Source organism: Maniola hyperantus, chromosome 13, assembly GCF_902806685.2.
Source record: "Maniola hyperantus chromosome 13, iAphHyp1.2, whole genome shotgun sequence".
NCBI classification, from domain to species: Eukaryota; Metazoa; Arthropoda; class Insecta; order Lepidoptera; family Nymphalidae; genus Maniola; species Maniola hyperantus.
Genome location: NC_048548.1, coordinates 15,051,373 through 15,061,566, shown reverse-complemented (window position 1 = coordinate 15,061,566; position 10,194 = coordinate 15,051,373). Strand labels below are relative to the sequence as shown.

The following is a 10,194-nucleotide window of genomic DNA, read 5'->3' as shown; positions in this document are numbered from 1 at the left end:
CTGTGGCCATCGTCACCGTCTCGGCTCCCAGGTGAGGGCTCATGCAGGTCGCTGGTGGCGGGCAGCAGCAGCGGCTACCACCTGTTCGCGCTCACGCCCGACGATGGCATCGAGGAGATCTACGCCAGCCAGTCGGGCCAGGACACCTGCCTGGTGGACCGGCTCTTTAGCAGTTCCCTGGTGGCCATCGTCACCGTCTCGGCTCCCAGGTGAGGGCTCATGCAGGTCGCTGGTGGCGGGCAGCAGCAGCGGCTACCACCTGTTCGCGCTCACGCCCGACGATGGCATCGAGGAGATCTACGCCAGCCAGTCGGGCCAGGACACCTGCCTGGTGGACCGGCTCTTTAGCAGTTCCCTGGTGGCCATCGTCACCGTCTCGGCTCCCAGGTGAGGGCTCATGCAGGTCGCTGGTGGCGGGCAGCAGCAGCGGCTACCACCTGTTCGCGCTCACGCCCGACGATGGCATCGAGGAGATCTACGCCAGCCAGTCGGGCCAGGACACCTGCCTGGTGGACCGGCTCTTTAGCAGTTCCCTGGTGGCCATCGTCACCGTCTCGGCTCCCAGGTGAGGGCTCATGCAGGTCGCTGGTGGCGGGCACCCCCGGCCGTCTGGTCTCCCCAGCCAAGTTGCAATCCTCCGCCCGGTACCAATATGTATTTATGTAACGTGTAGGTAAATTTATCTATTTTTATGTATGTAAATGTTTTTTCTTTTTGGCTTTTATATATATTTCTCTTGTACACGGGCGTGAGAGTAAATAATATAGGATAACAATTAATAATGTATAAATTAATAATAATGATTCGCAAATATTGAAGTTATCACCTACCATTTATTACTTAGGTACTAGAAGTTTCACGATTGAATATAAAGATAATAATAGTCATTTTGATTTGAGCTCGATGAATTCTCAGCGAATTGAATGTACAACAAAAAATAAGTAAGTTACAAAAGTTCCATTACAGAAAAGAAAAAAAATATTATTATAGGGAAGAAATATTTTATAGTAATTAAAAATGATTATTTTGCACGTCATGCTCTGTTTATCTAGCCTTAGTGGAGCAAACACACGGGCAGGTGGCGACTTGCGACATCGCGTGCGTGTTCCCACATCTAAATATATAAAACGGAAAGCCGACTGACTGACTGACTGGCTGATCTATTGCAACGCACTGCTCAAACTACTGGACGGATGAGGCTGGAATTTGGAATGCAGATAGACATAAACATCCGCTAAGAAAGGATTTTTGAAAATTAAACCCCTAAGGGTGTAAAATAGGGGTTCGAAATTTGTGTAGTCCACGCGGACGAAGTCGCGAGCGTAAGTTAGTAATAATAATTTTCTCCTCACTGCTGCCGCTTTTGTATCACCTGTTGTCGTAAACAAGTTCAGTGCTATCGGCAGGAAGCTGATCGTGTGCCACTACAAGAAGGGCACGGAGATCTGCAACTACAGCTACAGCAACACCATCCTGGCCGTGAAGCTGAACCGCTCGCGGCTCGTGGTGTGCCTGGAGGAGTCGCTGCACGTCCACAACATCCGCGACATGAAGATCCTGCACACCATCCGCGACACGCCGCCCAACCCGCGCGGCCTGTGCGCGCTGTCGCCCAGCGCCGAGCTCTGCCTCGTGGCCTACCCGGGCAGCAGCGCCGTGGGCGAGGTGCAGATCTTCGACTGCGTGCACCTGCACGCCAAGTGCGTCATCGCGGCGCACGACAGCCCGCTGGCCGCGCTGGCGTGGTCGGCGTGCGGCCGCCGCCTGGCCACGGCGTCCGAGCGCGGCACCGTCATCCGCGTGTTCCTCGTGCCCGAGCGCACGCGCCTCTACGAGTTCCGGCGCGGCGTCAAGCGCTGCGTGGCCATCGCGTGCCTGGCCTTCAGCGCGTGCGGCACCTACCTGGCCGCCACCTCCAACACCGAGACCGTGCACGTGTTCCGGCTGCAGGAGGGTGAGTGCATATGATGCTTCTTCCAACATATTCTACAGCAAATTGTTTTGTCGCACCGAGCCACCATGTGGTTCGGGATGAAGCAGTTGATGCAAATCACATTACGAACTTCACATGACAACCTCCCTGGTGTAGTGGTGAGCACTGTAGTTTTATTAGTGGAAAGTCCCGGGCTCGGTTCCCGGCAGGGAAAATTCAGAATTCTATAATTTCTAAATTTCCTCTGGTCTAGTCTGGTGGAAAGCTTCGACCATGCTAGTTACCACCCTACTGACAAAGCCGTGCCGTCAAGGGATTTAACGTTTGTAGGGTTTGTTTAGGGTATGGGTTGAATTAAAATTGCCATATCCCTTTCAGGTTAGTCGGCTTCCAACTTAGACTGCATCATCATTTATTACTTACCACCAGGTGAGATTGCAGTCAAGGGCTAACTTGTATCTGAATGAAAAAAAACAGATATCTGTCCTTAATGCTCTTCTTTGAGAATTGTTTGTAGTTGTATAAATAGTGAGCTTAATATTTCAAAAGTAGGTAGGAGTTCCGCTTTCCAAAGTACTCCCACAATTTATAACTGTCTCTATGTCTAACCTTGAAATTGTGAGGTAAATAATGATCCTACTGCTCTGTTTGAACACCTATGTTATCAAATAAATTTGAGCATTCAAAGTGGCTAATTCTTTTGTACACAATCTCTAAACTAAACTAAAATGGCACGTCTAAATCTATTGCTATCCCTTTCATAATGTTGCTTGCGGAAAAGGATGGCACTAGATTTAGACCTGTTAATTTAGTTTAGTTTAGAGATTGTGTACAAGAGAATCGGCCTCATTGGCGCCGATTCCGTTATCTTTCTCTAAACTAAATTTAGAGTATCTGCATCTTTTTCCTTTAAATATTACTAAAACGGGACAGAACATGAATTTTTTTTTTTTTTTTTTTTTTTTTTTAGACAAAACGAATAGTGAACAATTTACACCACACTTTTAGACCAAAGCACTAGATAAAAAGCCGAGACTGGTGAATTTTATATTTGAAGATTCTAAATTTTAGTGCAGGCTACAAATATAAACAGTAGGCTCGCGACTGGTAGCTAATAAAGTCACGTGGTTTGACGGCAATAAATTAAATTTAAATCTGTCAAACTGTGTCTGCCTTTTTCATATTACATTAGTAAGAAGAGGATGCCGATACGCTAACATTTAGGTGTGCTCAGAATCAATACCAATGTGTCTAAAATAAGGTAACTTAATATTCTAAGCCGACATTGACATCAAAGGTTTCAAAGCAAAAAGCCACTTAATGCAGAATTGGAGACGTATCTTGTGATCCTCTACGTTTTCTTACGCGTTGACAATGACCATGCCTGACTATAGAGCATTAGTAACTGAGATAAACTAAAGGCTGGTCTGCGCGCAGGCGCGGCGGGCGGCGGCGCGGCGGCGACGGAGCGCGCGGCCGAGGGCGAGGCCGCGGCGGAGGGCTGGATGGAGTGGCTGTCGTCGGCCGTGTCGGCGGGCGCGGGCTACCTGCCGGCGCAGGTGGCCGACGTGCTGGCGCAGGGCCGCGCCTTCGCCGCCGCGCGTCTGCCGCGCGCCGCCAAGCGCGCCGTGGCCGCCGTCACCAAGTGAGTGTGCCGGAGCCGCTGGCGGAGCTCGTGCCCGTGACGTGCCAGTGTAACCGTGTGTGTCGCAGCGTGGCGCGGCGGCCGCGGCTGGTGGTGGCGACGGACGCGGGCGCCGTGCACGTGTTCGCGCTGGACGCGGCCGAGGGCGGCGACTGCGCGCTGCTGCGCACGCACCGCCTGCTCGACGCGCCGCCCGCCGCGCCGCCCGCCGAGCCGCCAGGTGCGTGCACACCCCACACACCCCACACCACACACACCACACACACCACACACACCACACACACGCCGACCGACCGACCGATATTGCGAATCCGGCGAAACAAGTGAAACTTTGTTGGTTTATATTTATAACGCTCATTTCACACATTCTAAATTTTAACAAGTTTCATTTTTTATGATCACAAGATACCTCACATCGATTTTGAAAAAACTCGTTCCAATACGTAACAATTTCAAAATGTCATCCTCTTTTTAAAAAAATCAAGTTTAATAATACCAGCATCGATTTCTTAAAAAAAATTAAAGGGCATAAAAAATACTAATTTATATAGACAAAATTAAAAGATAAATGTCAATATATCTGCTGTTAGCTGTTACGTTAACTTTCGTCACACGTTTTCATAGAATCACTTTCTTACAATATAACGTTTTTACTCGGATTTTCCGCTGGAACGTAGAACACCTTCGGATAATTTTATTGGCAGACCCGTAGGTCCGCTTCGGTCGGTCCTCTACATCTTTGCAAGACTCCTTTTTTAAATAATTTCATAAAATTGAGGCTATTGTTAGCGTGGGTATATCTTACTATTACTAATTTAAGATTACATTTATCAGGTTATGAAATATTTGTTTTTCTCTATGCCTATTCTTTTATAAATTTTGTACTAAACTTGCCACTCACGGCTTCCGACAAAAACGAATACCCACGTCTCGTTTTCCGCGCTCACCGACAATGTCGGCCGTCGCGCGTTGCGCGTGGAGTCGCACGACGCGCGGCTCGTGTGCCGCAGTGCCAGCGCCGGGCCGGCGCGACGCGCGGGCTCGTGCCCTCCGCCGACCGCCTCGCCCCACAGCCCCGCCCCGCCTCCCGCACCGCCCTCCCCACCACCTCCCTCCCCACCACCTCCGTATATACTATAGTATTTATCATTTGTCCATTTATTTGAGTAGGTATCATATTTTTGCATATTTTTTGAATTGCTTGCTCCCTTTGCCCCGACCCAGTGTAACGAGAATATTATAAATATATGTGTATTGTTTTCAGTATGATATGCTAGGACCAGTATTATATCAGTGTCGTATCGCTCTAACCCCCGCGCCCGCGCCCCGCGCCCCGCTCGGTCACGTTCGACATAATATATCGAACGATCTCTTTTTCAAAAGTAGAAACAAATATGCAAATGTTGCGTAAAGACGCGTGACCGCGGCGCGGCGCGGCGCGCGCTGCACGGCGCGCTCACCAGTTGTTCCCCGCAGCCGCGCCGGGCTGCAGCTACGCGGGCGCGCTGCGCGGCCGCCAGCCGGACACGCTCACAGGTAGCCCCCGTCCCCCGTCCCCCGTCCCCCCGCCTCCCCGCCCCGCCCCACTGCCGCCCGACACGCTCGTCGGCCTGGCGCCGGCGAGCGCCGAGGGCTCACGCTTGTCGCGCGCCGCAGAGTGAGTATTCGTTTCCCTCCGCTCGGTGCGGCTACTGCTCGACGATACTAACCCGCTCCTCGTTTCCGCGCGGCAGCCGCGCCGGCGGACGCGCCGCGCGACTGAGCGGCGCCGGCGCCGGCGCGGCGACGCCCCACGCGCAGGTGAGTGTGACCCGTGACGTCATCGTGCGCCACATTCCCACGTCTCCATGTGCCCCAACATTTTATTTTGCCGGATTCTGGTTTCGATTGTTTCACATTCATAAACCATTAATCGCTTTTTACTTTTGTTCCACCCTACAAGCATCACAAACAATTCGTACAAGTCGATAAGTTAACCGTCGCGCGTCGTCGCTCGGTACAAAGCCTGTCTCGTGAACATCATCATTTTGCTTGGATTGCATGTTAAATGTTCACAATCTAACTCCTAACCGAAATGATTGCTGGTTTGCGGTGACGGATCACATGGACACAGTTAACTGTTAACTATAAGAACTTTGTGTGATCGAGAGTGTCCTACCAGAGTCCTAATTTATGTTTATTTATTGACTGTTTCTTTTTGCTGTGAATTGTGTGCTTGTATGTGTGCAATATGTTACAGATATTGTCAATTTTCACAGCTGATTTTTCTACCGCCAAGTACCTAATGTTCAAAAGTTGAAAAAAAAATCAATGCAAAGAACCTGTTAGAATGTAAAGTTCATTTTTTACCTTACTAGCCCAAAAAGTGCACATTTGCAGCCTAAAACCAGTGAGCAAAAGTCGTTTATTATTTTAGTTTCGGGTTGTTGTGCCTTCGAACCCCTCCCTAGTCCCTACACTCAGGGTTGTAACTTCGCTCGCTCGGGAATCAGGATTGTGACACAAAAACGAACGTTGCTATTTCGTTAAACGACTACCTAACTCTAAAATTAACATTACTTACTTGGCGATTGGGAAATTGGGCGCGTATCAAAATCCAAATACAAGACAATAGGAATTATGTCCGTACTAACAATAAGAAAGCCATATTGTCCTTTATCTGTCAATTAAAGATTACAGTTTGCCAGATAATTTATGATGTATGTTTACATTACTTCGACTACCTAAGTCACAATCTTACAGAGTCGAATTAAAATATTATATTATGTAAATGATTATGACGTCACAACATGGCGGAAAATTTATTCTTAGTTTTGACTCATTATACCCGTTTTTAGTATAAGACATTTTATTATAAGTATTGATTTTACATCTCACTAACGCAGATATTTCATTTGAGTCGAAAGAAAATAACTTCCAAATAAAAATATTATGGACCTGAAAGTCATTGGTTTGCGTTTCGCGAGGTTTCCGCGTGGGGCGCTGGCTGCGGACGGGTGGGCGAGTTTAAGCTTTATAACGAGACAGTTAAGGACCATTGTACTTTAACTGTGAAGCGTTTCGATGCTCGACTTGTATCAACGTTAGTGAGATGTAAACTCTTATACCAAGCCTACTGTGTTGACTGTCGGTCGACAGATTACTCTTGTATCGTAACGATCTCCGACCGACGAAGTAACAGTTTCCGACTCAGGAGTAAAGTAAGATCACACGAAGTTCTAAATACGGAACTCCCCCGGATTCGTGAACGGTGCACATCCGATCTAAGTTTTGTTCGGAATTGTCGAGCTAACTTGGAATCCGGGAGGGTCTCCGCGCACCGTGCGGAGCGGAGTGGAGCGGAGAGTGACAGCGGCGCGTGTGTGTTGTAGAGTCGGAGCGCGCGGCCGAGCTGGGCACGGCGCTGGCGGGCTCGCCGCCGCGCGGCGCCTTCGACCTGCGCGACCACCGCCACTTCCCGCCCATGCGCCAGCCCGCCAACAGCGGCGCCGCGCCCGAGTAGCCCGACCCCGCGACCCCGCGACCCCGCCTCGCTCCTGTACATACGACGCCCTTGTAATATACCTAATTATTGTGACGTAATGTATCGCTCCCCCACCCCCGCCACTTACTGTGTTCACTCGTGCCAACAAGGAAACAGAATCGTCAGTCGTTCCGTCTCACTCACACCCTATAGGATGCGTGCGAGACGGAACTCATTTCCATACGGCACCCGTGTGTACACAGGTAGTTCTTTATTGGCACGAGTTATATTACAATTTGAATTGAGTCTGCGCACGTGGCGTGGCGTGCGGTGGGGTGGCGTGCGGTGGGGTGGCGTGCTGCAGCTCCCGGCTCTAGTTAGATGTAACGATGTGATAGCGATCGACGAATGCCTGGAGTGGGGGTGAACGAGAGGAGTGAGTGAATGCTGCATTGAAAAATTTACAAAAAAAGTGTGAAAATGAAATATAATAGGGCGGCCGACGCAACGCCGGGGGCTCCAACATGTACATACACCCGCCGCGTCAGTATCGCGTCAGGGCCGGTGGCCGGTGCCGCCTGGCGAGCCGCTGGTACCTACACTGGTTATGTGCCGCCTGTGGCACGTAAACTAAAGAGAACCGTGCCATCCTACGAGATAATATAACACTATGTACTCGTACATTTTGATTTTATTGTTTTTAATTTGTCATGGCAGCCGTTTTGAAATTTTTAAAAATGATTTGTTGTTATAGCGGCAATACATTGTGCGAGAGCGGTGTGCACTGTGCACTGTGCACTGTGCAGGCTCGACCGTATCAAAGGGAGATCTCCCACCGAGCGGTTGCTTGTGCTCGGTAGCGCCAGCTGGGACGACGGTTGTATCTTGAAATTTTATATAGTCCAGATTGTAGAAAACTCCGTTAGTGCAAGTACTGTCGGCGGTACATTTGTTCGGGACTACGTCATGTATTGTTATCGATTGAACAGCGCCATCTAGTTTACTGTCTATCTATCTAGCAACCGCCACAACATAGAAGTATACATTTTGTGAAAATTTCAACTCTACCTATTACGTTTCATGAGTCACCTAGCCCGCCTACTGACAGACGGACGGACAGTGTAGGCTCAGTAATAGGGTCCCGTTGGCACCCTTCGGGTACGGAGCCTTGCGCGTTGCGTGTGTGCGCGGAGCATCCCAGCAAGTGACACTCACTGCACGTCACGTGCACTGACATATCAGTGATGAATTTTTATTTTTTTGGAAAAAAACGAATTAGAATTGAACAAAGTCCACGAGACTGCTACCCACGAAGCGTCGTCCGTCGCTTCTCGTGAAGCGACGCTACCCACGAAGCGACGCTACCCACGAAGCGTCGCTTCTCGTGAAGCGACGCTGCTCCGTGCTTATTTAACTAATCAAGTCGTGCATTTTAAGAATTTTCGCAGTTTTAATGTGCTGCCGGTACTTTTAAATAGATTGTAAATAAAATACAAAAAAATGATTGGCAGCTTCAGGCCACGGACAGATGTAGCGGAGCACGCAACACACCACTGGCTGACCCTGTGGCCTTCGCACAGGTGGAATTTATTGATAATAATTGATCTGTTTATTTAAGAAACAAAGCTTACGTACACAGTAACGAATGAGAACGACGATCGTGCACAAGCGTGAACTGTGTTGCAGTGGTGAGTGGTCACCGCTCCGTTACGTCAACATTTCACGTTTAAAACAACGAATTTATGAAAATTCGTGTTTTTGGGCTGCTCTTTCATATTATGATAGTCTTTCAAAATCGTTTTAAAGCATAATTGAAATTGAGCGCCGGCCGGCCGGACATATCTGCGCGGACAAGACGCCGCAGACAATTCCGCCAGATTAGTGTGTGGCCACACGAGTAGATATATAGATCAGAGGGGAAGCTTCATACTAGCGGCTGGCTGTAGGTTCACTCACTCAAGCGCAGCTCACGCACACGCCATCGAACTGCGCGCACACGTGTGAAGCTTCCCCTCTGGTGTATATGTACTCGTGTGGTGTGGCCTTGCGACCGAGTGAGTCGAGGCAGGGTCGCTCGTCTGCCGCTGCTGACTGCTGACTGCCGACTGCTGCAAAAACAACATTGTACATATTAAATAAATGATATTTTATAAAGCCTCCAGAGTTTTCAATGTTCGACATCCCGATACCGTTTAGGGCGTCTGCTAAGTGCCGCGCGGAGGCAGCGCTGCTGTCGCCAGCTTCGAGCATCTGATGCGCGGCTGTACGCTGCAGTCGTGCAGGGTCCGGGGTGCGACCCCCCACCAAACCCCCACTGGGGGGCACGCACCTCTTACTTTTCGGAATTGTATGCGTTATAAACAGTTAAATCACTTGCTTTAACATTGGAAGGAAACCTGCATGTCTGAGAGGAGACCCGTGCTCGATACAGAGCTGGCGATGGGTTGATCATGATGATGATACCGATAAAGCAGCGTAAGGCCCGGTGTCCACCAGAGCGAAAGTGTGTTTAGCAAACTTATCAGCATATAGTGGAATTGGTCTGCTCCAGTACGCGACAGGTCGAGATGTCAGAGATGGGAACGCCCCGCACCCCCGCGCTAACCCGGTGCGGGTCCCCTCGCCTCGTGCCCCGATTGCCATCTGCACCTGTCGCGTGCACACACACATCTCCGCTCTGATGTACAACGGACCTAACGCCCGGTTATCATTGTTCATTAGCGGAGATAGAAGTAAAATATTTGATTTAGACAGGAGTTAGTCCTGGTTAGACAGGAGTTAGTCCTAGTTAGACAGGAGTTAGTCCTAGTTAGACAGGAGTTAGTCCTAGTTAGACAAGAGTTAGTCCTAGTTAGACAGGAATTAGTCCTAGTTAGACAGGAGTTAGTCCTAGTTAGACAGGAGTTAGTCCTAGTTAGACAAGAGTTAGTCCTAGTTAGACAGGAGTTAGTCCTAGTTAGACAGGAGTTAGTCCTAGTTAGACAAGAGTTAGTCCTAGTTAGACAGGAGTTAGTCCTAGTTAGACAGGAGTTAGTCCTAGTTAGACAAGAGTTAGTCCTAGTTAGACAAGAGTTAGTCTTAGTTAGATAGGAGTTAGTCCTAGTTAGAAGAAAACACACTCTTATTTATCGATTGTTTATATAAATTCCAGTT

The 10,194-nt window shown here is 49.3% G+C and overlaps 1 protein-coding gene across 3 annotated transcripts; it reads left to right on the top strand.

Moving 5' to 3' along the window:
* Window positions 1-39: 39 nt before the first annotated feature.
* Window positions 40-7,850, top strand: LOC117987926 (WD repeat domain phosphoinositide-interacting protein 2-like). 3 transcript variants are annotated; one of them, XR_011237434.1, is made up of 6 exons: window positions 40-565; window positions 1,407-1,954; window positions 3,371-3,578; window positions 3,647-3,798; window positions 5,055-5,378; window positions 6,950-7,077. XR_011237434.1 is itself a non-coding variant. In XM_069502441.1 (6 exons), the coding sequence occupies exons 1-6, from the start codon at window positions 282-284 to the stop codon at window positions 7,078-7,080; spliced, it is 1,383 nt and encodes a 460-aa protein (XP_069358542.1). In that variant the 5' UTR covers window positions 40-281; the 3' UTR covers window positions 7,081-7,850. The 3 variants fall into 3 exon arrangements, 2 of the variants coding, with proteins under 2 accessions (XP_069358542.1, XP_069358543.1); XM_069502441.1 differs by having other exon boundaries at window positions 5,055-5,114; window positions 6,950-7,850; XM_069502442.1 differs by lacking the exon at window positions 5,055-5,378 and having other exon boundaries at window positions 6,950-7,850.
* Window positions 7,851-10,194: the final 2,344 nt, after the last annotated feature.

What these genes read in the sequence shown, in the direction of transcription:
- LOC117987926 (XM_069502441.1), top strand. Translation starts at nt 282, where the DNA reads ATGGCATCGAGGAGATCTACGCCAGCCAGTCGGGCCAGGACACCTGCC. An exon ending in GCCGTGGCCGCCGTCACCAA is followed by an intron (nt 3,579 to 3,646) that starts GTGAGTGTGCCG and finishes TGTGTGTCGCAG; the next exon opens with CGTGGCGCGGCGGCCGCGGC. An exon ending in CCAGCCGGACACGCTCACAG is followed by an intron (nt 5,115 to 6,949) that starts GTAGCCCCCGTC and finishes TGTGTGTTGTAG; the next exon opens with AGTCGGAGCGCGCGGCCGAG.